Genomic DNA, 26,786 nt, shown 5'->3' on the forward strand with positions numbered 1-26,786 from the left:
AAAATGCCAACGTCTTATCTTTTGAGGTGGCAGATACAGGCTAATAACAGCATGCATAAGAGAGTCCTTTATAATTCTGGACTACCTAATATGAGCTAACAGTGTTGTCCTGACCACATGCTACTATAGAATGGGTGAGTGGTTCTAAAGGCAGCAGGGGCAATGGGGAGTATCAAGGTGGATTGGAGGCAGCATAGAGAAGGGCCTCGGAGGGGGTAAGCCAGTTCCCATGCCCCAGGCCCTGCCATCACCCACCTTCACACACTACGCCTGTATCCTCATCGTGCCCACAGTCAAAGGTCTCCACCTGTTCACATTCAGCCAGGGCCTCTTCTGTCCCATTGCACAGGGCTACCTGAATAAATAAAGGTCGGTCATCTTCTGCCACTGGCAGATACAACACGCCTGCAGGTGTGTGTCTGGCTGCTCCACAGCCCAGCTCCCGGCACACCATGGCCACATCCTTCATGTCCCAGCCATCATCACACAAAGTGCCCCAGAGACCTTCCTTTTCCACCTCCACCCACCCATTGCAGTGGTGGGCACCATTCACCAAGCGGATTTTGGGTGGATGTTCTGCAAACAGAAGGGGTCAGAGCACACTGAGAAATGTCCTCTTCAGCTTCCCTGGTGGCGCAGTGGTTAAGAATCCGCCTGCCAATGCAGGGGACACGGGTTCGAGCCCTGGTTCGGGAAGATCCCGCATGCCATGGAGCAACTAAGCCCGGGCGCCACAACTACTGAGCCCACGCTCTAGAGCCCGTGAGCCACAACTACTGAGCCCATGTGCCACAACTGCTGAAGCCTGCGCGCCTAGAGCCTGTGCTCCGCAACAAGAGAAGCCACCGCAATGAGAAGCCTGCACACCGCAACTAGAGAAAGCCCTCACGAAGCAACGAAGACCCAACGCAGCCAAAAATAAATAAATAATTAAATAATTTAAAAAAAAGGAAATGTCCTCTTAGGGCAGTTCCCAGTGTTAAGAGAGGTTGTTTGATAGTGCTGGTGATATGTGGTGTGGGGGTAGGGGGCTTGCTGAGTTGGGAACCACAGAGCTTTGCTCTATCCTATGCTATTACCATCTCCTAAGAGCATCTCACCCCACCTAAGGCCCTCACTCAAAGACACCTAGGAAAAGTTTTTGCTTTCTGAAAACAAAGGAATATGGGCACGTAGAGACTTATGGTTTGATTCTTATGAGCTCAGAAAATCTTAGAAAAAGAGAAGGTTAGAACTAGATCTTTCCCAGAAATGGACACTGAGGCTTAGAATAGGGAAAGGCCTAGAATAGGTCAGTTGAGTTACTCAGTTTCCTTTTGCTCCACTCTATTACTGACTTCACCAATCACAGGCTCATATTCTCTGCAGAGAGAAAGGGGTGAACACATCACACAGACTGGTCAATCCCTAATCTTTGCCTATTTTTTTTTGTTGTTGTTGTTGCAGTACGCTGGCCTCTCACTGTTGTGGCCCCTCCCGTTGCAGAGCACAGGCTCCGAACGCGCAGGCTCAGCGGCCATGGCTCACGGGCCCAGCCGCTCCGCGGCATGTGGGATCTTCCCGGACCACGGCACGAACCTGTGTCCCCTGCATCGGCAGGCGGACTCTCAACCACTGTGCCACCAAGGAAGCCGTCTGTCTATTTATTTGGTTTTTGTTTTTTAAACTGGAGTAATGTGTAATGAGACTCTTTTCTCTAGGATATCTAGCAGAAAGGAGGGATATAAGCCTGGAGATGTCAGTGGCCAGCTTTGCCTGTCTGAGAGTTAAGCTAATGGAGAAATGCAGAGGAAAGAGGGGAGGCAAAGACAGAATGCTCGGCCAGTCGCACATTAGCCATGTCCATACCTGACCCCTCCCACCAACTTCATTTCTTTTTTTTTTGGGACCAAGCCATTTTGTATGGGATTTCTGTCATTAACAACCAAAATGTCACATCTTACACAGTCAATTACCAAGTTCTTGGCAAAGCCTCTGTAAAAAGCTAAATTTAAAAGAATTATAGGTAATAATGTGAATATGATTCTCAAAAATTAATAGATTAAAAAGAGCAAACATATGTAAGACTCTATAGAAACTGAATAGATCAAGCAGCTAGCTTAATTTAATAAAAAAAAAATACTGAACTTTGTATATCCTAAACAGAAAATTCACATTCTTTTCAAATTCCATTTATAGTATTTAGAAAACTGTTGACTGTGTGTTAGGTCATAAAGAAATTCTCAGTAAATCCCCAGTGTAAAAACTATGCAGACCATATTCTTTGATAAAATTTAATACAAGGATAATACAAAAATCTATAATGAAAAGTTTTTTAAAAAATCTATAAGAAATTAATAAAATAGAAGATAAAAATGTATTCATAAGAAGTGGTTGTCTTAAGTTATAAAATAAATATGTGAAACTTATTTCACATGCTTTGGAAACTAGACAAATAAAAATATTATACATCAAAACTTGTAGGATGAGATAAAATGGTACTGAGAAGAAACCATGCAGTTTTTAATGCACTTATTAGGAAACAAAGATGAAAAATGAATAAGACATTAAAGAACTACATAAAATAAACTTAAAAAGGAAGAAAGATATACTGAAGATAAAGGAGAAATAAATGAATTAGAAAACCAAAAACCAAATAGATTTGAATTAAAGATAACAAACCTAGGGCTTCCCTGGTGGGCTTCCCTGGTGGCGCAGTGGTTGAGAGTCCGCCTGCCGATGCAGGGGACACGGGTTCGTGCCCCGGTCCGGGAAGATCCCACATGCTGCGGAGCGGCTGGGCCCGTGAGCCATGGCTGCTGAGCCTGCGCGTCCGGAGCCTGTGCTCCGCAACAGGAGAGGCCACAACAGTGAGAGGCCCGCGTACCACAAAAAACAAAAACAAAAAAAACCCTGGCTCTTTAAAAAGAGGAATAAAGACAAACCTCTGGCAAATATGATTAAGAAAGGGGTCACACAAACCAGAAATGAGAAGAGCGCATAATCACATCTATAAAGGCTGTCTGAAAATTCGATGAGAATACTATGTATTAAATTTGGGTAAAATCATCCAAATTATTTTAACAAAGGATAGAAAATTTGGAGAATAATAAAAAAGAGGATTTGACAGTGGAGGTAAAGATCTAACAGGCTCAGAATGTTGTTTGGGCTAGTTCCAAAGACTTATCAAATAGCAGATAATTCCAATATGGTTTTAAGCTGCAGGGCACAGAAAATATGGAAAACCTCTGAAAACATTCTTATGAGGCTAACCTATCCCTGAAACCAAAACTAGTTCAAGAAATAAAACTCACTTTTAAATAAAGATGCAAACATTTGAAATAAATATTAGTAAGTTGTATGTAGCCGCTACCTATGATGATATAACAACTAAGAAGGGTTTATAGCAGGAATTCAATAATTGTTCCATATTAGGAAATCTATTAATGCACTGCTCCACAATAATAAATTAAAAGGAAAAAAATTATATAACCATCATATTAAAATAGTGGCAGGGAGCAAAGTTTTTCAATTCTGTAGCCCTAGCCTAAAGTTCTATCTTTGCACCTATTAGCTGTGTGATGGTGGGCAAGTTACTTATTCTAAATTTCGTTTCCTCATTAGTAAAATGAGAGTTGTTAATGGAGATTAATGAGACAATCCTAGTAAAGTTTTGAATCCTAGAATCTGGTTTGTTCATGGGGTTTCTACTTTTTCCTTAAGTATTTACAAGGTTTGGTTGTAACTCCTTGCTCCCTGAGAGCTCTGAGCATACACTTACCCCACTTCCAGTATTGCCTTGATCCTAGTACAGTACCTATTTCACACCTATCTGATGAGGTAAGTGACAGGGAAACAGGAAGGCCAGTGATGCTATTGTTTAGACCAATGAGAAGGAGAGGCTGGAAGAGCTGACAGGCTCTCTAGGCTAGCTTCGATTCCCTGAGGGAGAGGAAAATCCATGGAAAGGACGCACAAGCCATGGTTTAGCATAATGGCAACTAGTACTGTGGAAGGAGATGTTGGACTTGTCCTTCCCGTGACGTTGGGCCCCCAGGCCACTGTCAGCTTCACAGGCATGGTTCCCAGAATGCCCTGTGGTCAGAGAGAGGTTGAAGGATGCTCCTCCTCCAAAAGGCACCGAGGTGCTCCCCAGGGTGACATTTTCATGATAACATCGGTATAGGATGGGGGGAGATGCTCTCTTGTTCTCACAGCGAAGCTCCACCATGTCCCCAGTGAAGGCCTGGGCCCCAGAAGTACTGAAAGTGAGGACAGGATGTGACACTGGAACTGATAAAGGCAGGACGGTCCATCAAAGAGGGTCTCTTGTGCCGGCACAGACTTATAACCCACTCCATCCTCACCCAAGTGTCCACACAGTATCCCTCGAGCCCCGGGGATTCTTTCTCACTGTCGCACCTCCTGATCTAACAACACTGCAGAGACAGTTCCCGTAGAGCTTTGATAAGTTCTGGAGAGCGTGCCTCTGGCCGTGCCACGTAGCCTGCCTCCTGTATCCTCTTGTCATCTCCTTTAGCTCTTCTGCCACTGTAGCCAGTGCCACCGCCGCCAACACCATTACAGTAACAATCCTAGCATGTTCAGATGGCTTCTTAACCTCTTCACAACCCTGTTCCGTATCATCCTTGGAACATCCTCACTGCCATAGAAGGAAACTGACCCCAGTTGGGACTCTCTGGCTAATTAGGAGAGTGCAACTTACTTCTCATGGAGACGTTCACCGCCTCGCTCTGGATGAGGCCGTAGCCATTGTCAGCTGTGCAGTAGTAGCCCCCTGCGTGGCTCTCCCTGATAACAGGGATCTCCAGCTCTGCTCTCTGGGAACGCTGACTTTTCTGCCCCAGACTCTCCCTCGTGTCCTCTCTGTGCCAGGAGAACATGGAGCCCCCTGTGCCTTCAGCCACAGAGAAGACAAGGACCAGCATCTTCCCTTCGACTGCCTGGTCCCCCAGGGGCTGGGTCTCCAGGAACGCTCCAGACATGGGGATTCCTGTGTAAACGTAAGAGGGCAGGTGAGGGCCTGATGCGGAGGCTGTTACTACCTGCTGAGCATTATGGCAGGTGGAGATGGTAGAAGGTTTAGGCAGAGGCGTATTTTTCATCGGGGAGGTGCATGCTGAGGGCCTTCAGGAAGGATCACCCTGCTGCTGAACACTCCAAAACTTCAAACTTGCACTTTCTCCACACTCATTAGCCTTCACTAATGTCCACAGCCTACAGTGATCTTGCTCCTTCCTGATCTCCAGATAAACTTGGGGCAGTGGGTATGGTGGGAGGGGGACAGGGGGAGTCCCCACCCACCTCTGCCACTTATTCATTGCATGATCTTGGTAGATAAATTAATCTCTCTGATCCTCAGTTTTCTCAAAGATAAAGTGTGGATAATCATACCAACTTTATAGAGTTCTCATGAAGATGAAACAAGATACAAGATGTATAAAGCACCCATTACACGGGAGATGTCCAGCAAATGGTAGCTATTACTGGTACCACCCTCCACGGGCCTGGCTGAGGTAGGAAATGTAGCAAGGTGGTTAAAAGGGCAACCACTGGTACCAGAGTGCCTGGGTTTAAATTCCAGCTGTGCCATTTGTTTGCTGGGTTCCCTTGGTCAGGCCATTTAACAGCTCTGTGCTTTCAATTCCTCATGTGTAAAATGGGGATGACAGTAGTATCCATTTTACAGATACTTTCACCCTACTTCACAGGGTTGCTGTGAGGACTAAACATAAAACTGCTCTGAGCAGTGCCTTCCTAGTACTTGGTAAACTTTCTACAAGTCTTCCCCTCTGCAAATATTTCTGAGCATCAGAGGGGTTCTGAATTGAGTACAACAGCTTGGGTTCAGGCTTAGCATTTAGTAAACTTATTATAAATGCTGGGGATCCTTATTGTTGTTTCTATCATCATCATCATCATCATCATCATCTCATCATCATTATCACCATCATCACTTTGTTCCTTCATTGCTCTACCTGGGTTAAATGTGCCTCCTAGTTGGGAGTCATTCTCTGCAGACAGAGACCATGATTTATTTATCTCTTGGTTCACTGAGCATACTTCAGTGCTAGGCATACATAAATGCTCCAGAGAGGGATTATTTTCTGACAGGGAGAGCAAAGCTATTGGGAAATGGTGCCATGGTAGCAGTTAATAAAGCAGAACCCAGATGGGTCATTGTAGCCCCCACACACACGGGGATGGGGGGAAGCACAGTTGAAAAGACAAACACAGGTCTGAATGGGAGCTACTGTTCTTCTCTGTGCCACCCAGCCCAGCAGTCCAGCGCTGAAGCTTAATCTACACTTGTATATAGGATTGGTGGCTCTGTTTTGGGATACTGTGAGATGCTGTCATCGCTTCACACCAGTAATATCCTGAGTCTTCCTTCCGTATTGATGAGATCCAAAACTCTGTGAGCTCCAGTCTGACCTCAGGGTGTGGCCATCCTTGAAGAAGGAGTAGCCAGCCACCACACTGTTCTGTGACCCAGCCCTACAGCTTGGGCTTTTTGGGGGGAAATTTTTCAGTTGGCAATGGAGCTAGAAATTATTAAAAATCAATTTGGAATTGTAGCACATTGGGATGAATTGCAGAGAAAATGTTTGTTGCTCTGATAAAAATCTTAATCCAATGGAGCTGGAGGAATCAGGCTCCCTGACTTCAGACTATACTACAAAGCTACAGTAATCAAGACGGTATGGTACTGACATAAAAACAGAAATATAGATCAATGGAACAGGATAGAAAGCCCAGAGATAAACCCACACACATATGGTCACCTTATCTTTGATAAAGGAGACAAGAATATACAATGGAGAAAAGACAGCCTCTTCAATAAGTGGTGCTGGGAAAACTGGACAGGTACATGTAAAATTATGAAATTAGAACACTCTGTAACACTATACACAAAAATAAACTCAGAACGGATTAAAGACCTAAATGTAATGCCAGACACTATCAAACTCTTAGAGGAAAACATAGGCAGAACACTCTATGACATAAATCACAGCAAGATCCTTTTTGACCCACCTCCTAGAGAAATGGAAATAAAAACAAAAATAAACAAATGAGACCTAATGGAACTTAAAACCTTTTGCACAGCAAAGGAAACCATAAACAAGACCAAAAGACAATGCTCAGAATGGGAGAAAATACTTGCAAATGAAGCAACTGACAAAGAATTAATCTCCAAAATTTACAAGCAGCTCATGCAGCTCAATAACAAAAAAACAAACAACCCAATCCAAAAATGGGCAGAAGATCTAAATAGACATTTCTCCAAAGAAGATATACAGATTGCCAATAAACACATGAAAGAATGCTCAACGTCATTAATGCAAATCAAAACTACAATGAGATATCATCTCACACCAGTCAGAATGGCCATCATCAAAAAATCTAGAAACAATAAATGCTGGAGAGGGTGTGGAGAAAAGGGAACACTCTTGCACTGCTGGTGGGAATGTAAATTGATACAGCCACTATGGAGAACAGTATGATTTCTTAAAAAACTAAAAATAGAACTACCATATGACCCAGCAATCCCACTACTGGGCATATACCCTGAGAAAACCATAATTCAAAAAGAGTCATGTACCAAAATGTTCATTGCTGCTCTATTTACAATAGCCCAGAGATGGAAACAACCTAAGTGTCCATCATCGGATGAATGGATAAAGAAGATGTGGCACATATATACAATGGAATATTACTCAGCCATAAAAAGAAATGAAATTGAGTTATTTGTGGTGAGGTGGCTGGACCTAGAGTCTGTCACACAGAGCAAAGTAAGTCAGAAAGAGAAAAACAAATACCGTATGCTAACACATATATATGGAATCTAAGAAAATAAAAGAAGAACCTAGGGGTAAGACGGGAATAAAGACAAAGACCTACTAGAGCATGGCCTTGAGGATATGGGGAGGGGGAAGGGGAGGCTGTGACGAGGTGAGAGAGTGGCATGGACATATATACACTACCAAGCGTAAGGTGGATAGCTAGTGGGAAGCAGCCGCGTAGCACAGGGAGATCAGGTCAGTGGTTTGTGACCATCTAGAGGGGTGGGATAGAGAGGGAGGGAGGGAGGGTGACGCAGGAGGGAAGAGATATGAGAACATGTGTATATGTATAACTGATTCACTTTGTTATAAAGCAGAAACTAACACACCATTGTAAAGCAATTATACTCCAATAAAGATGTTAAAAAAAAAATCTTAATCCCAGGTCTGAACTTTGGATCATTCCCCTTCAGTGTAAAACAGAGGTGATGTCAGACATGAAGGAATGGAATGGAGAAAGAGACTGGACTTGAGAGGGTTTGCTTAGGCTGTCTGCCCAGCTCACCCCTCCAGCCACAAATTTATGGTGGAAGGAAGGAGTGCCAGCTCTCTCATTGTGTCAAGATCCAATCTTCAAAGTGGGATCTGTGAAACTCTAATTCAAAAAGATACATGCACCCCAAAGTTCATAGCAGCACTATTTACAATAGCCAAGACACAGAAGCAACCTAAATGTCCATTGACAGATGAATGGATAAAGATGTCGTATATACAATACAATATATGCAATGGAATACTACTACTCAGCCATAAAAAAGAGTGAAATAATGTCATTTGCAACAGCATGGATGGACCCAGAGATTATCATACTAAGTGAAGTAAGTCAGAGAGAGACAAATATCATATGATATCACTTATATGAGGAATCTAAAATATGATACAAATGGACTTATTTACAAAATAGAAACAGACCCACAGACATAGAAAACAAATTTATGGTTACCAAAGGGGAAAGGGGGAGAAGGATAAATTAGGAGTTTGGGATTAGCAGATACAAACTATTATATATAAAATGGATAAACAGCAAGGTCCTACTGTATAGCATAGGGAACTATATTCAATATATTGTAATAACCTATAATGAAAAAGAATATGAAAAAGAACATATATGTTACATATATTCAGTTATATATGTATAACTGAATCACTCTGCTGAAAAGCAGAATCTGACAGAAAATAATAAATCAACTATACTTCAACTTTAAAAACATGCAAAGTGGGATCTATAAGGAGGTGGAGAGAAAGCATTTAGAACTTTCATATTATATTAAACATTGCCTCATCTTTCCTCATCAAAACATTTTCTGTTTTCTTTGTAAATTTATTTAATTTTTTGGGCTACATTGAGTCTTCGTTGCTGAACGCAGGCTTTCTCTAGTTGCGGTGAACGGGGGGTACTCTTCGTTGTGGCGCGTGGGCTTCTCATTGCAGTGGCTTCTCTTGTTGTGGAGCTCGGGCTCTAGGCGTGTGAGCTTCAGTAGTTGTGGCACGTGAGCTCAGTAGTTGTGGCTTGGGGGCTCTAGAGCACAGGCTCAGTAGTTGTGGCACACGGGCTTAGTTGCTCTGTGGCATGTGGGATCTTCCCGGCCCAGGGCTCGAACCCGTATCCCTTGCATTGGCAGGCGGATTCTTAACAACTGCACCACCAGGGAAGCCCCAAAATGTTCTGTTTTTGTGTATGTTTTACAACCATCAATACAGGGATCTATATCTATGTAATACATTTAAAGTACATGCTGAAAATTTTTTTCTTGATAGAGCAAAGTGATCAAATAAGCTCAGAGACAATTACTCTATACCTTTTAGCCACTTTGAAAGTTCCAACATTAGACTAGGAGGTTGGGGTGGAGGGCGAGGGGGGCATAAATACTGATAAAGAAAAAGAAGTCTTAAGCCCTCCTGGAGGCCAAAAGATTTCTTCCTCCACATTGAGACTGGGTAAGTTTTCCAGTAAAGATTATAGAGATGAAATCTATTTGATTAAAGAAATATTTGAGAAGTAAGATTTATGTGACCAACTTGGTAATAATGACAGGGCAAGGGAGAATAAGAAAGGATGACTCCAGGTTACACTGAGCCTGGAACAATGATTGGACCATAAGTGGCCTTTAACTTTGACATATTACTTACAGACCCTTTCCTTAGACGAAGGTACAATTGTACATATGCACACATTTTTACCATGACTTCAGGGAGTTCACTGGATCCTATGAGGCTGATTCAGAGACCCTCTAATGTGTTAAGAACACTCTTGCTTAAAATTATGTCAGATATAATGTAATTTATATCATCAGACATACAAGTACTAGATTTATAAGTATCACTTCCCCTCCCTATAATATAATGAATACTTTCTCAAAGGAATAATTCAGGAAGAAAATGTAACTTTCCAGTCTAATATAAAACAAAGCTTTCCTCTTTATTTCATTACATTAGAATTCTAATTAAAAAAAAAAAGAAAGAAAGGGAAACAAGTTAGGCACAGATAGTTTGTAATCCAAATAAAAGATTGAGGGAAGTTCTTGTTTGACTCAGAGCATCTCCCTTGCACACTGTTTTTCTCTCTGTTATAAATATTTTTCCATCACTGTCTCCAGTGCTTCTGGTGGAGGCCGTTGAGCTCCTGTGGTCAGAACCAGGAGAACGTTTTCCCAACAGTACATTGCATTGTTTGCTTTTCCTTCACAGTTAACTTCTTTCCTGTCCCAGGGCTTAATAGTAAAGGGAAAAGAATTCATTGCCTTGGAGGGTCAGGATAGGGTCTTTCACCCATCAAACAGGCAGGTAACAAAGATGAATGTGACACTGGAGTATTCCTACCCCGGCTGGAACTAGGGTGAGACACTGGCCTCCTGCTCTCTTTACCCCAGTCCAGGCCCTGATCCCTGGGAGGCTGAGAGAGGCGGTACCTTCCTTGCATGGAAGAATAAGTATGACTCCCAGAGACTGAAAAGAACGAAAAAGCAAGTAACTCACCTGACTGCACCCTGAGAGGAGCTGTGAGAGAATAGAGTCAGAGAGTTACCACAGGACCAGGATAAAGATCTTTTTTAAAAAAGTTATAACCCTCTAAGAACCTTCCCAACAACTCTCTTTTTCCCTTTCTTTCTATCCCTTCTTCCCTCTACCCTCATCCTCCCTTCCCTTCTATCCTCCCTCCCTCAGTTCCTCTATTTATTTTCCCTCCTATTTTTCCCCTCCATCTTTCCTTCTTCCCTGACTCACAAGCAACGCTCTCGTAGAATCAAATACTTGTTTTGTAAGACCCACAGTTTATAAACACAGTCCATCTCATTTACCAGAAGTTGGTTATTTTGTAGGTAAAATCTCAGAAGTTTTGTGATTTATTTTCTCCTCTTTCACCTTCTCTTTTTAAGACTTTTTTTTTTTTGAGACATTTTGCCTGCCTGGTGGCAACACACAAGCCAGGAAGGACCAGGAAGGAAATGGAGGTGTCCTCTCACATCTAGTTGACACTGTTTCTCCCTTTATCCCTGTTTAGATCTAGTACTGCATTTGCATCCATATACAAGAGTCATATTAATCAGCAAAAACCACAATCTCATCCCATCATCTTTGAAGCCTCTCCAAAATTTAAGTCTAGGAAAGTTAGAGCTTAGCCAAAAATATGGTAGCTTGAAGTGGAAGTGGGGTTGGGGGCAGAGTAGGATTTACATGGGCTAGAAATAGAATTTACCCTAACAGAAAATTCCTTTGATGTCCTTTTAAGAAGTTTTCCAATTTTCCTAGAGATCAAAGTAGAAATGGTTATTAAACAGAGGGAGAAGGCATCAGTATTTGGAAAAGAAACTCACAGTACTTTATTTTTCCTAAGACCCCTGCTCTGCTCAGTACCCATCTGCATATTACCTATTGGTCCTGAGTTAGAAGCTGAAGTCCATTCCTACTCATCCCAGCAGAAGAAGAAGAGGTTCTGTGATGCCCAGGCACAGGTGGTTCTGCCCTGGCTGCCCCCAAATCCTGCTCCAGCATCCTACCCACCAAGGACCAGAAGCAATGGCCACAGCAACATAAGGTTGGAGACAAGAAGTTCTCCCAGTGACAAGTGCAGCTCAGTTCCTAGAGCAGAATCCACAGTCTATCCCCATGGACTGTGAAGCCAGGATTGGGCACTGTGGTTCAGCAGGGATTTTATAGAAACAGAAAAAAAGGAAGTAGGAAAGCTCTCTGTTTGACAATCAGCATTGTCCCCACCCCCAGCCCCACATATGCTGAGAAAATAAATATTCTTCTTTACAGAGTTTCTCAGATATGTGTGTATTGATTAGAAATTCTCCTTAAAATGTAAGATGTCTTCACCTTATAGCTAAAGTCCCTCTAGGGAAGCTTTCTAACTTGTTTTGACTTTGCCGATTTAGTTCTGTACCTGCTAAAGTTCAAATTACGTGCATGGTCTCTTTCAAAGGGAAATCCCCTTTACCACTCAGAATGCATGGTCCATTATGCAGTTCCTAATATTGTGACACCACGCTAACACTGCATGGCTGCCACTCTTTGGAGATATGCCCAGACGACGTGAAGAAATAAATAAGCATTTGTTAAAAATAATGGTGGATTAGGATGATATTAGTTGGTATTATGTAGTCCGGGGACTCAGGAAGATACAAATTCTACCCAACCCAAGTCATCCCTGCCCATGAGACGTTCCAGACTGGTACAAGCAGAATGGAAGAAGTAATACACTCTGTGGTATTAACCTTGAGGCATTAGCCCCAAATTACTTTACAGTGGTCTGAAGAGCTTTAACACACAGAGGGCAGGTCACATCTCTCTCCTCACACTTCAAAGTTCAAGAATAAATTTTGAAAGAGAGCTCTTATATCAGGCTGGAAATAGAATCAGTCTAGTGTTTAAAAGAAGCGACTTTAATGAAAGGACTGACTCACAGAGATGGGGACAGGGTTGAAACAATAAACTAAACACGATGGGTCACCCCGAGGCCAGTCACAGTGGGACACTGTTTCAGCTGAAGAAGCAGTGTGAAGAAGCAAGGGGAGGAAGGACTGTTACAAGAGCCCAGTGAGAACTGGAGTCACCAAGGAGGGGCCGCCAGGCGGAGCTGTGACTGTGGAAGGATGAAGCTACTGCTGGAGATGAGACGCTGAAGCTGAGAGGGAGGGGGAAAATGCCCTGGCCTCTGCTTGCTGCCTGGTCTCCCCTTAGCACCTCCTACTGATGGAGTCCAACTGTACACCAGAGAGGCTGGCTGATGCAGTCTGCAGGAGTCAGCATCCCAGGGCACAGAGCAGCAGAGAAGGGCAGAGCATGGGTCTGGGGTGAGGTGAGAGTGGCTCAAATCAAGAGTAACTAGTGTAGACCTAAATGGGGGGAAAAAGGTTATACCAGCATTAGAAGCTCCTTCCCAGCAAAAACCTTTCTTTGTCCATGTTCCCCTCCTGATACTGTCAATGTGTGGGTTGCTGAGATGAGACCAAGAAGATATTTGGGTGAGGCAAAACCGAGCACCTTGATGATCCTCAGTCAGCCACGTTAAGGAGGAATTTTTTTTTTTTTTTTTTTTTTTTTTGCGGTATGCGGGCCTCTCACTGCTGTGGCCTCTCCCACTGCGGAGCACAGGCTCCGGACGCGCAGGCTCAGCGGCCATGGCTCACGGGCCCAGCCGCTCCGCGGCATGTGGGATCCTCCTGGACCGGGGCACGAACCCGTGTCCCCTGCATCAGCAGGCGTACTCTCAACCACTGCGTCACCAGGGAAGCCCCAAGGAGGAATATTGACAATGGAATAAACAAGGCAAATGAACTCTTCTTTACTAGCAATTTGTTGGCTCACAAGTGGCCCCTGTACGTGGAGGGCAAGGAGAGACCAAAGTAAGAGGTAGACCACTCCAGACGGGTACGTGACAGGTTTAATAAGCAAAGCAACTTACTCACGAGGCTTGCCTTGGGTGGCCACAAGTGAGTGATTTTTGCCCTCACCCACCATATCTTAAGAGTTTGTTTAGAGGCCTTAACTGGGTTTAGGCACATATACTGTCAAGACAGTCTCAAGAACACACTGCTCTCTCAAAGGCTGTGTACTTGAAAATGGCTCCCACTGTGGGAGCACAGGGAGGGGGTGAGGCACCTATGATTGTCCAGGTCCAGTTCTTGGGTCAAGTGGCAGTCATGTGCTCTGGTTATTTCCTCCAACATTTTACCCCTCGTGATCGACTCTTACAACTTCACAGAGCCCCCTCTCCAACGATGTGCCCTGAGTGGTCAGCAAGGGGTCTCACCAGCATGGAGGTGGCTCGTTTGGCGGTTATCTGGCTGCACCAGAGTCAGATACCACAGCAGCAATATGGGCACCTGTAAGAGAAAACACAGATCAAGATAAGGATTCCTAAAATAAGTAACAGTTTTTTCCACCAAGAGCCCCATGATCCAAACCACTGATTTACTAAGTCCCCTAGGCTGGGGGTCCGATCACTCAGGATGTTCGTTTACTTGTGTTTTTATATGATTTAAAGACGATAACATTGGCAGATTCAGCTCTGAACATACAACACTTTTTGGATCATGGCACCAGGTTTCTTCTTGCGAAGAAACGTTCAAGGCTATTTTATTTTGGAGAGCAACTTTTCTCCTCCATTGAGAGCATTTCAGTGTTTGGTAAGGACAGGCTTTGCTGGCTGTCATTTAAGGCTTGCTGGGTCAACTTTGTAAGGACTTCTATATATGCTGTATTGTCCTCCAGGCCAATGGAGGGAACAAAGACAACAGCCAAACTGACCGTACTAATGGAAAACAGAACATGCCCACCCGACCTCGAGGAGAATGAGGTTGGCAGCTTCAGGAACTTGACTCAGGTGTGCTCTGGGTGAGGCAGCATGGTCAGGCATGAGGACATGGTCTGGGGGTAGGATATGCCACACCAGAACCCTTACCTTTTCTCCTCTTTTAATGGTGTGTATCCCGTTCCAGTTACAGTGTGTTTCAGCAAGTCCAGTTTGTAGCAGGGCAGTTGGGCCCCAATGGAGATCTAGTAGTTCTCCCTCACCCAGGGGTGTGAAGTATCTCACCCATCCTGGCGGGACTGAGACAGGAAGACAAGAATGCAGCCATTTTGGAAAAGGACCAGGGAACGGCCTTGAGCAAAACAGGCCTTGCCAGCTAAGGAACAAAGGCCCTGGGGGCCAGAGTTCCAGAGATAAAAAACTAGGAATAAAAAGTTAGCTTTATCTCTGTTACACTAATGAGTATACCTGGTTGCCACAAGACAAAAAACTCAACTATACATTTTAAACTTTCCTCTTCCTGTGCTTTCTTGCAGAAAAGTCTCATGCATTTCTTTCCCCTCACAGAAGCACTCCCTATTCCTGATAGCCACCCTTTGATCACCTGCTGCAGATCAAAGAAGTCTGATGATTTCTGGAAATGAGACAAAACCTCACTTTTGTTATAAAAGCAACTCGGCCCTTCTACGGGGGGAGCTGGCACTTTTCTTCTGCCTTCGCCCTTCCGCGCAAGTTATCTCTTTAAATAAAAAGCTCTGCTTGCCTAAGAATCTTGTGGAGGCCATATTCAATTCTATGATATTGCTGTCTAAGAATCTGGAAAGGGCCCAATGACAGGATGTCCCACTGAAAATTTCAGTAGACAATTCCTTACCTAGGCGTGACGGGGCTTGATGTTCTCAGCAGCATAGCTCATTGATCCAATGGCTGTTTCTTGTGATTCCCATACCCTTACGATATTTAGTGCCTCAGCAGTGGTCCCCAGTCTGGCACATAGGGCAACAGGCCCTGCTGGTTAATCATTCAAATGTATGAAAGCCTGGGACATGACTTTGGTCCACCCAGCCAAGGGGGGTTTTCCTGTTAGTAATTTACTCTGCTGTTTTCTGTTTTTGTTTGTTTGCGATATGCGGGCCTCTCACTGTTGTGGCCTCTCCCGTTGCGGAGCACAGGCTCCGGACGCGCAGCCTCAGTGGCCATGGCTCATGGGCCCAGCTGCTCCGCGGCATGTGGGATCTTCCCGGACCCGTGTCCCCTGCATCGGCAGGCGGACTCTCAACCACTGTGCCACCAGGGAAGCCCTGCTGTTTTAATATTCTATTTTTCTTTTTTATTAACCTGCTGCTTGCAGGTTATAGGGGAGATGGAACCTCCATTTAAGGTCTTGTTCTTCTTCCCAGTCTTGCATATCATGACTTTTGAAATGTGACCCTTAAATAATGTCTATTTGATGAGGGTACCTCTACATGGTTCTCAGCTTCTTTAAACCCCTAATGGTGGTAGCCTGATTTGCTTGGCAACGGGAAAGAGCTTGAGTTAAGCCAGACACAGTATACACACTCACCAAGGCATACTTAGAAACCTCACTCAGAGGGAGGGGGTAATATAATCAATCTGTCAATCCCTCACCAATTGGGAACTCTGCTGGATGGTTCCAGACTACTTTGGCAGTTGCCTTGGATGTTGTTTAGAGTACACAAAACATGCTGTTACTGTATTAACCAAGTCACTATATTTTAAAGGCAACCTGGCATCCTTGACACTACGTCATCCTACCCAGGTGTTGCGGTGGCCACTCTTTTTGTGCACTCAATCCGCTGTATCTACTGAAGGGTCAGTTTGTAGGGCTTGTACCTAAGCTAGGGCAACAGCTTCCTGATTGCCAAGAGATGTCAGTGTCTGATGAGCTGGAACATGGAAGACAGTGAGGATGGCCTCAGGCTCTTGCAGGTGAACCCAAATGTCTTTCCACATACCCTGACTCCCAGGGGCTTACTTATGATCGTCCACCCCTCGGCTCCCCATTGTTCAAGCCATAGGGTTAATCCCATTAGAAAAGCCCAGCAGTCAGTACAAGGGGTTAATGGCCCGAGTTCATGAATGATCGGCCAGCCAAACTGCTTGAGGCTAGCCCACTGGCTGCTGTGTTTGCAGGCATCTGAATACCAGACACAGAGGGAATGTTTTTCATTCACTTTTTATAGGCTTCAGGGGGCTACCACAGGAATAGAGGGGTGCTATTTGGAGAATCTACATACTCTACAAGGCCTAGTAGTTCCCACATTTTTAGAGACAGTGGGCTGGCAGATAGGGTGCTCCTTTGCTGCAAATAGGCTGCAGCTAAGTTAGAGTGGGGGTTTGAGCCATGGCGGAGGTGGGTTGATGAAACATATTTTTAATCCACCCCCTGATAGGAAGGGAAGTTCTTACCATGATGTGCTGTTCCTTTGTGAGATGCCGTACCTTGAGGAGTGCTGTGTACACTGCTAGGGGCTGTTGCTCTGTGGGAGTCTATCGGGTTTCTGCCCCCTTCCAGAATCCTAACTATACTCTCTCCTTCTTTTGTCTCTGCCACAGTGCTTAACTCACACCTTCCAGAATCACCGATACATCTAAATCAAATGGTAGCCCTGCTTGGGTGATGCCCAGAGCTTTAATTTGTTTCATTAGTATTTTTGCCTTCTCAAAGGTGGCTTGCTGCTCTGATCCCCAGCCCCCTATATGCCTTCTTTTTACTAGGAAGTATAAGGGACAGAGGCACTGTGCCAGGTGGAATAAAACTCTTCCCAAACCCCCAAATCCCTGCAAAGCTTTTCATCTCGTTTACATTCTTAGGAGTTTGATAGGCTTGCATCTTATCAATTACAGCTTCTGGGACAGCGCACATCTTACCTGACCAGACAACTTCCCAAACTTCATGGTAGTGCCTAGGCATTGAATTTTTGCAGGTTCACTGCTTATCCTCTGTCTTGCAGATGTTTCAGCAAAGCCTACAGAGTGTCCTGCAGCAGAGGCAAGTCTTCACGTGAACATTATATAATTAATGTAATGGGCCAATTTTACTGATGTGAGGAAGAAAAGGAAGGACAGATCTTGAATTATCATCCCATGACATATTGTGGAACTGTGCAGGTAACCTTGGGGAAGTTCTTGAAAGGTCCATGTGAAAGCAAAATGATCTTAGTTATCAGAAACCTTATTTGTAAGATATCTTCCTCATGAATCTCTTGAAGATGAAGCACTTTTGTAAGAACATTTATGTTAATAACATATATTTATATAAAATAAACCTAAAGAAAGTTTAGCATCAATTTTTATTTGACCAATAATATAAGAAAATTTTGTCCTTTTAGTAGATGAAATAAAATGAAGTTTCAGTTTTCCATAAGTATATTATTGACATCAAGTTTCATTTTTTCTTTATGTCAGTTAAATAGAGCTCTTAAAAAATAATTTTGGCAATATCCTTCAGGGTAGAAAAATACCACATATACATAACATATAGCCATAGATATATGTAAACATACACAGAAATTTAAACATAGACCCCACAGTTTTTTTTTTTTTTTTTTTTTGCGGTACGCGGGCCTCTCACCGCTGTGGCCTCTCCCGTTGCGGATCACAGGCTCCGGACGCGCAGACTTAATGGCCATGGCTCACGGGCCCAGCCGCTCCGCGGCACGTGGGATCCTCCCGGACCGGGGCACGAACCCGCGTCCCCTGAATCCGCAGGCGGACTCCCAACCACTGCGCCACCAGGGAAGCCCGACCCCACAGTTTTTATTCAAAAACTTTAGCCATGAATCACGTACCCACTTAAATGGCAAATGCTTTTTATTAGTATTTTTGGGGAAGACTTTTAAGATTTGTATTTGTCCTTGATGAATAACCTTATGGAGGCTGTGGATTAGATTTTGAGCAAGAGAGATTCTATAGCAGTCTGTATTTTAAAAATTCTGTCCCCCCTCCCCAGACTTCTTTCAGTATTTGCCCACTGTGTTGGGCAGTGTTTTAGTTATCTCCTGGGGTGTTTATATTTTAAAGACATGATAAGATTTACAACTTCGAAGGACAGAGAAAGAATGCAAGTTTTCTCCTAGGTGTTTTGGGCTATATTTGTCTATTATTGGAAGTCTAGAGTAATTGTTATTTAAAATTTTCCTTTGTATGGGGGCTCAGATGGCATGAGGAGCACCGTCTGTTTTATGGTCAATCATCATAATATCCTTCCCCTTGTTCTGTTCACTTTCCCAGGGATTTTACCTCTTAGCATCTTAATCAGGCTTTGTCACAAGCACTTGGACCTTAACCTGTGGCAGCTTGTGCCCTCCTACCTTTGTAAAACAGTGCGTCAAGGTCTCCAACTGATTATTCTGCTCTTCCACCTTTCTGCCAGTCCTGAGCTAGCAGAGCAGTGGACAACGGCACATCCTTCTCTAACTTCACCTCTTGTTCCAACTTTCTAATTCAGGCTTCAGCTTCCAGTTGGGTATTGGTGGCCAGCCTAACTGCCCAAGTAGAGGCCAGCCCACTGAAGCAGCCATTCATTTCTCTTCCTTGCCACAGTGCACTCACTATGTGTACTTTCTCAAACAAATGTATTAAAGCAGCTGGCATTTTCAGGGCATTCCTGTACTCACTTGGCAGTCCACACACATCTAACACAGAAGCCACCCCTCCACATGTAGAGGTCGATGACCAACTCAGGATTTCCCCCATAGATGTCAGTTTCCCAAGGCCCTTTATGTTGGTCTCCTGGCTGGCTCACCAATTGTTGGTTCACAAACTGGCCCCCATACACGGAAGGCAAGGAGAGACAGAAGAAAGAGGCAAAGCACTCCAGACTGGTAGGTGGCAGGTTTAACAAGCAAGGAAACTTACTTAGGAGGCTTGTCTTGGATGGCTACCAGATGAGTAGATTTCTGCACCCTCTCGCCAAATCTTATAAGTATATATAGAGGCCTTAACTGGGTTCAGTCATGTATACTCTCCAGATGCTCTCAACAACACATTGTTCTGTCAAGGCTGTATCCTTGAAAACAGCTCCCACTGTGAAGACAGTCGGCAGGACGTATACTTCAAATACAGTGGAGGGCATGAAGAGCTTCTGATTGCCCAGGTCTGCGTCTCAGGTCAACTGGAGGTCACGTCCTCTTGGTTACCTCCTCCAACACAATTTCAGATCCAGATTCCAAAGGTAGCTCTTTTTAGCCTATGTTATAGACCTTTATGACTTTACAAAGCCTTTTCCTTGAGTCAATCTACCCCTGGAATACAGATGTGTGCATAAGCATTGAAACAAGCTAGAGCTTTTCTAAGCTACTAGGTGCAGGTCTTTCTCTGTTGATTTGTTTATGTTTAGCATCTGTGAGGATCAGGAGGCTGGAGGAGGCAGCATCTGAGGGCACAGACTCCAGGCCTGCCTTGTTGAATATATGGAAGAAGAGAGGGTAACAAAGAAATTCCATCCATATAGATACATATACATTCTGTTTTATAACGCCTTTGATATTTCACCCTCTAGAAGAGTGACAAGTAAATGTTCTGGGTAAGCTTTTATTCAGAGGTAGATATATAAAGGTGGTTTAAGTCAAAGCAATGTTTGAGAAAGAACAAGATTATATGACAAAAATGGGAATGAATGACAGAACCAGAGACAGAGAAGAAATGGTGCCACTGGAACATTCCAACCATGAATCAAGGATTTAATAGTAAGACATGACAGTTAAGGAGCAGATGAACTGCAAACTTGATGGATATTCATTATTACATGTTCCTCTGAGATCTTACTATAATATATGGACACTTTATCTTCTCAAATATACAAAGACACAAAGGTAGACATTTTTCAGATAACTTGGGAGGCTCAAAACTTTCATAAATGATCCAGGGACATCAGATTAAGAGCCACTAGGCTACTGCTGTGCAGCACAAAGGCTAGCCAAGATAGAGATGGACTATTATACAAAGGACAAATTCCTGAAAAATACAACTTTCTTAGTGGATGGTAAAAGCTGACTCTTCTCTTTGTTAATTAGAATTTTAAGACATGAAAAGAAACCTGGTTTGCTTTTGCCAGTTATTATCCAAATGAGAGACCATAGGGCTCCTAAGCTTTCAGAGCTGCCATGGCTCCTATTCTCCGGAGCATCCTCCATCCCTCTTGGTAAGGACGCACAGCTAGGGAAAATAGAGATCTTGGAGCATCTTTTAGCCCCACATCTTCCAGCTCCACACACAACATCTTCTCTATAGATGTGGTGACCCTCCCAGGTTGGGGGAGGAAAACTTCACTTAAAACCAAGAGAATGGGCAAATGTCAGAGGTAGGGACTAGTATGTCCTCAGAGCAATCATAACCTGGAGAGCAGGAGAGCTTATTCCTGCAAACTTTGGCAAAAGGGACTGGACAGTCAATTGCCACTAAAAGAGGCATCTGATAGATTTCTGTCTTATGGTGTCATAGTACCCAGAGTTTCAAAAGAATGAAGAGGAGGGGAACTCATGAAACTATTTATACACTAGGGGGTGAAGGTTCTTCAATTAGCATAGGAAGGACTTTTCAAACTTTAAATCTTGCAATGCTCTGAGAAATGTTGTGAATGTTTACCTGTCTTGCCTCCACGTCTCCAGAATGGAGGAGATTGCCAGGAGAATGGGAAGAGTCATGAAGGCAATGAGTCAATTCTCTTGACAGCAGACCTTGTTTGGCAGGTCTATCATACCCACTGGAGCAGAGAGACTGGAGATTCAGGGAAAAGATCCAATTAAATGTGAAATAAGCTCTTCTCAGGTTCTAGGGAAATTTGAGAGAGAAGTAATCTTTCCCAGGATCTCTAGGAATACTGCAGGTGGCAGACTTTATGAGTGATATGTCCAGTCTCTATTGGTGCTTTCCCTACAATGGTCTCCTGTCCTCCACCTAACCCAGGTCACTGATGCTGACATAGAAGTATTTTCAAAATCTTCCTTTTCCCTTTGGAGTGGTATCTCAAGGTCTAGTACAGAATGTGAAGGGTCAGCCTGAAATCTGTGGTACCTTTGGCCAGTAGGTGATGTATTCTAGGTTGTATTCTAGATATGGCCATTAGCCTAAAGTAAACATGGGGAGACCCATGGTGAATTCAGTGACTATAGCAAGGTCATATTTATAGTAATATCCTAAATCCTCAATGTTCTCACGCCTCCTTGCACTAGTAGGAATTCCTGTCTTTCTCCAGGACTGAGGACGATCAGGAAAGGGTATAAGTACAAGCCCAAAGGCTCTGAGTCAGGCTCCAGAAGCAGGTGTCATATACGTATTGTCCAAGAAGATGAGGTCATGTTGGAATATGGGGGTATCAAAGTCCCACTTCCAAGAGTAGAGATACCAAAATAAAATTTAAACTGATGTTCAGGCCACAACTAGAAATATACAAATTATGAAAGGAAAAATCTCATTGGTAAAGGCAAAATATACAGTAAAGGTAGTAAATTAATCATTTATAAATCTACTGGAAGGTTAAAGAGTCATAAAATCATCTATATCTGTAATAAATATTTGATATACACAAAATAAAAAGATGTAAAATATGATGTCAAAAACAGTAAACACATGTGTGGCAGGTTGTAAAAATGGAGGGTTAAAATGCATTTGAACTCAAGAGTTAGCAACTTAAATAATCATATATATATATAAAATATCGCTATATATAAACTTCATGGTAACCACAAACCAAAGATCTGTAATAGATACTCACACAAACAAGAGAAACGAAACCAACATAACAATAAAGATAGTCATCAAACCACAGGGAAGAAAGCAAAAGAAGAAGAAGAAAGAAACAACAGCAACAAAAAACCCTGCAAAAACAATCCCAGAACAATTAACAAATTGTACTTATTAACAAATTAGTAAGTACGTAGCATGTGTTAAATTTATATTTCTACCTGTTTGCTGTCAGTATACGGAAATGCAGTTGATTTTTGCACATTGATCTTGTATTCATTGACTGTACAGAACTCATTTATTGGATCTAGGAGGTGTTTTTTGTTTGTGTGTTTGTTTTTTGGGTTTTCTTTCTGTATATTCTTGGGGATTTTCTATGTAGACAATCATGTCATCTGCAAACAGAGGTAGTTTTATTTTTTCCCTTTTCAATTTGTATGCCATTTTCCCCCTTGTCTTATTGCAGTGGTTAGAACTGTCAGCATTATTATTATTTTTTAAATTAATTAATTACTTTATTTTTGGCTGCATTGGGTCTTTGTTGCTATGTGCAGGCTTTCTCTAGTTGTGGCGAGCGGGGGCTACTCTTCGTTGCAGTGCGTGGGCTTCTCATTGCAGTGGCTTCTCTTGTTGCGGAGCACAGGCTCTAGGCATGTGGGCTTCAGTAGTTGTGGCATGCAGGAAAGCCTACACTCAAGCAGCTGAACAGGGATTGAGAAAGATTATGTTTGTTTTCTCTTAAAATGCACCCACTGATTTTCCATCTCACATTAGAGAAAGAGTACAAAGGTTTTCACCGTGTTCTATTAGACTCTACCAATGCCACCTAGCTATCCATATATACTTTTCTGACCTCATCTCCTAATGCTTTCCCCTCATGCTCTCAACTTCAGCCACAGGAGCCTTCATGTTATTCTGTGAAAATGCTCAACACACTCTTGTCTCAGGGCCTGTGCACTGCCTGTTCCCTCTGCTTAGACTATTTCCCCCCTAGATAACCGTGTGGTCTACCCCTTCATTTTCTCACATGTCTGTTCATAGGGCACATTATCAGTGAGGCCTTGCCTGACTAACTCATATGGAATAGCAACTCCCTCCTCCATTTCCTTTACATGCTTTAAAAATAGAGTTTATCAATATATGAAGTGTTATATATTTTATTTGTTTACATTTTCTCTCCCCACTAGAATATAAGCTCCACAAGGGCAAAGACTTTCTCCTTTGTTTCCTGTTATATCATCCATGCCTAATAGTGCCTCCTACATGCAAATGCTCAACATCAGTGGAAAGAATGAATAATATCAGTGTTTGAGAGTTTAGTCTTATTGTACCCTCAATTCACTGACTTGGAAAAGGATTACACTTCAGCTATGTCAAACTCCATATGTTACTTCAGATGGCCTTATGCAGGGTGTCTCTGTTTTTTTCTTTCTACCTGGGAGGTGTTCTGTGCCTAGACAGGAGAAGAAAGGACAGTACATATGAATTGCTGACAGAGACTAGTGTAGCACAAGAGAGTAGATTGGACTAGAGGCACAGATGTCAGGAGGTATTGCTGAAACCACTTCCTTTTCTCTACCCCCCAGGAAGCAAATATCTGGACACAGAACCAGTACACAACTTCTGTGTTTCTGAATAAAGCTGCTGTAGTTTCCCAGAAGGAACAAGGGCATTTCTGATTTGTGAGAGGCTGCGTGTGAAGGAGGAAGCTCAGGGACCCTGCAGCCCCTCTACTTCTTCCCTCTTCACTCTAACAAAAAGTAGTCATGATGATCTTGGAGCCAGGGTTTTTGTTGGGTCAGGACTGATAAATTTTGAAAACTGTCATCTAGAGACAGAAACCATGGGTTAGGAGAGGCATTAGTAACTGGGTAGATGGGATTTCCAGGGATGAGTTGTATCTTTTCCTAGGGAGATACTTCTGAATAGGTAATTATCATTGCTTTCCCTTCATGGAAAAATACTGATTAAAAACTTGATGCTAAATACAGTGTTTTTTTGTTTTTTTGTTTTGCGGTACGTGAGCCTCTCACTGTTGTGACCTCTCCCGTTGTGGAGCACAGGCTCCGAACGTGCAGGCTCAGCGGCCATGGCTCACGGGCCCAACCGCTCCGCGGCATGTGGGATCTTCACAGACTGGGGCACGAACACATGTCCCCTGCATCGGCAGGCGGACTCTCAACCACTGCGCCACAAGGGAAGCCCCTAAATACAGTGTCTTTATGTTTGTAAATTCCTAACTTAAAAAATCTAAACTACTATATGTCCTGCATTTAATCCCAAAATATCCAAAATATATCAAGCTAAGGTGGTTGTAAAAGAACTTCATTACTGGGGTATTAATTATACTAAAAATAATGAAACTGTCTAATTTCAGGGAATTGGTTAATCATTGTACATTAAAAAAATGAAATGTGTTGTTATGTATGAAGGAAAAATCCTTTTTTTTTTTGATGTAGAGCTATACATGTTTGCTTTGTAACTAAGCAAACAAAAGCAGGTTATAAAGCAGCATTATAGTCTGATCCTATTACATGTCTGAAGAAATTACTATTTAATTTCAACTTAATATCAATATCAACTTATATCAATTAGTCTAGAGATTGGAAACAAAATTTATCTTAGGAAGATAACAGGCCTTTTATTAGAGAAAAATACTTTACTGTGCTCCTTGATTATGTTAAGAAATTTATCATCTTCCCCACTTCCACCCTAATGCCACATCTAGGCAGTAGAAGGTAGACAAAGAAGAGTTAAAATTCTTCTGAATGTTACAATAAAAAGTTAAGCAATATGGAAATCATTTTCAAAAATATTATACAGTTGCTTTTCTCATTGCTGGGTTAGAAAGTCAGAGATCATTGTTTCAGGCTGGAACTTCCTTATGTGGTGGTTGTCATTTGTAGTCATACTCATGACAAACACAACATATATGCAGCGTTTCACAGGTACAAAGAGCATTCACATCATTTGAAGTATTGGGTCCTCAAAATGGCCTATAAGATTGGCAGAGGAAAACATTCATTATCATTTGGTGAATGAAAAGATCATATCCAAGAGTTTCAATGACATATCCCAAATCTCAGAGCTGGTAACTACTAAAAAATGTTTGTGTATGTCTTAGATTTAGTAACTCAAATTTATTAGTTTCAGAGCTAAACACATACAGCTTGATTAATTCTCATTGGCCAGACTCACAGAAGACACATTTACAAACCGAAATATCAATTTTTAAAAGTTTTGTGTATTGAATATATCACTCAAGGTTTAGAACACTTGGTTGAACTATTATACCTTAGTCCCAAGGTAATTGAAAGATAGAATTAATTAATTAATTCAGTTATTCATTAAAAAATTTGAATATTTACTGATTGCCTACTTTATGCTGAATTTGGTGGTAGATGCTGACTTTTTAGTAATATACAAAAAATATATGGCCCTTATTCCCATGATGCTTAGAGTCTAATGCAGGAAGACAGACATTAAAAATTGTGATAAAGTGATCAAAGAAATATTATAGGGTGCTAGGAACAAATCCAGTGGTGTAAACGTTTGTACTGAGCTTACAGTTGTCAGGGTTCTTGATCGCACGTGAGAAAAATACAACTCAGCTTAGGTAAAAAGAGAGAAAACAGGAGAGAAAGTGTAATGGCTGTTTTAGCCCGAGGTTTCTAGACATTGGAACCTGAGGCAAGGATTAAATTGTTGACCCTTTATTTGGGCAGCATTAACTCAAGTGGACAAGGGCTTGGGAGAAGGGCATGAGACCAGCAGAGATGTGAGACCATGAAGTGGTGCATTGTCATGCTGGTCTTGATCATAAAAAGGCGTGAAGAAAGGCAGTAAGGTCACAAAACAGGTACAGCCACTTGGCTGGCAAGACTTCTCTGGAGAGGCTGTAGTGAAACATCTTGCTACCAAGTGGTCCGTGAGAGCAACGAGGGATGGAGGATTTACCTGCTCCTCCTACACGCTGTGTTGGGGTGTTTCATCCAGCCATTGGAATGTTTAAAAGACAAAGAATCAGAGTAAAGGGCTTATGATAGATAAGTCACTTGGACTGTGGTAGATCTTGATCCTCTCTCCTCTAAACAGACTTTCCCAACTTTTGTTATACTGTGACCCAATGCTCCAGGTGAGATATTGATCTCCTAAGCCCTTAGTTGATTGGGGTGGTGCCTGAAGTCGTTGGAACCCTTGGACCACTCATTTCCTGCTGCAGCAGCCTCACTAGGGCCTTCAGATCCCCTCCAGTTTATACCAAATTACCCCCAAAATATCATGACATGGAATACTTTTGGAAGCATTGACTGGAAGTACAAGTGTTTTCTAACTTTGTCTTGTATCAGTTGAGAAGGATGTTTCTTCTCTACAGATTGTACTGGAGATGCATATACACATACTTAAACTTTGATCCTAGTGTAGGACAGTGATTCTCCAAGGCTAAGTAGGGTGGTGGTGAAGTGACCTGCGGGTTT

The 26,786-nt window shown here is 42.8% G+C and overlaps 2 protein-coding genes across 2 annotated transcripts in view; one reads left to right on the top strand and one right to left on the bottom strand.

The window, feature by feature from the left end:
- Window positions 1-247: 247 nt before the first annotated feature.
- On the bottom strand, window positions 248-4,985 carry LOC109549806 (Fc receptor-like protein 2). The gene is made up of 3 exons (XM_033860961.1): window positions 4,706-4,985; window positions 3,982-4,272; window positions 248-576 (listed from the first exon to the last, which is right to left on the bottom strand). Exons 1-3 carry the CDS (start codon window positions 4,983-4,985, stop codon window positions 248-250), a joined length of 900 nt encoding a protein of 299 aa, XP_033716852.1.
- Window positions 4,986-14,068: 9,083 nt separating this feature from the next.
- Window positions 14,069-26,786, top strand: part of CD5L (CD5 molecule like) — a 52,016-nt gene continuing 39,298 nt past the window's right edge. Inside the window, exons 1-3 of the mRNA XM_033861075.2 lie at window positions 14,069-14,175; window positions 14,562-14,673; window positions 14,789-15,035. Of these exons, the coding sequence (XP_033716966.1) occupies window positions 14,069-14,175; window positions 14,562-14,673; window positions 14,789-15,035 (466 nt within the window). The remainder of the gene's footprint in view (window positions 14,176-14,561; window positions 14,674-14,788; window positions 15,036-26,786) is intronic.

The sequence above is a fragment of the Tursiops truncatus genome, chromosome 1, assembly GCF_011762595.2.
Source record: "Tursiops truncatus isolate mTurTru1 chromosome 1, mTurTru1.mat.Y, whole genome shotgun sequence".
In the NCBI taxonomy this organism is placed as follows: Eukaryota; Metazoa; Chordata; class Mammalia; order Artiodactyla; family Delphinidae; genus Tursiops; species Tursiops truncatus.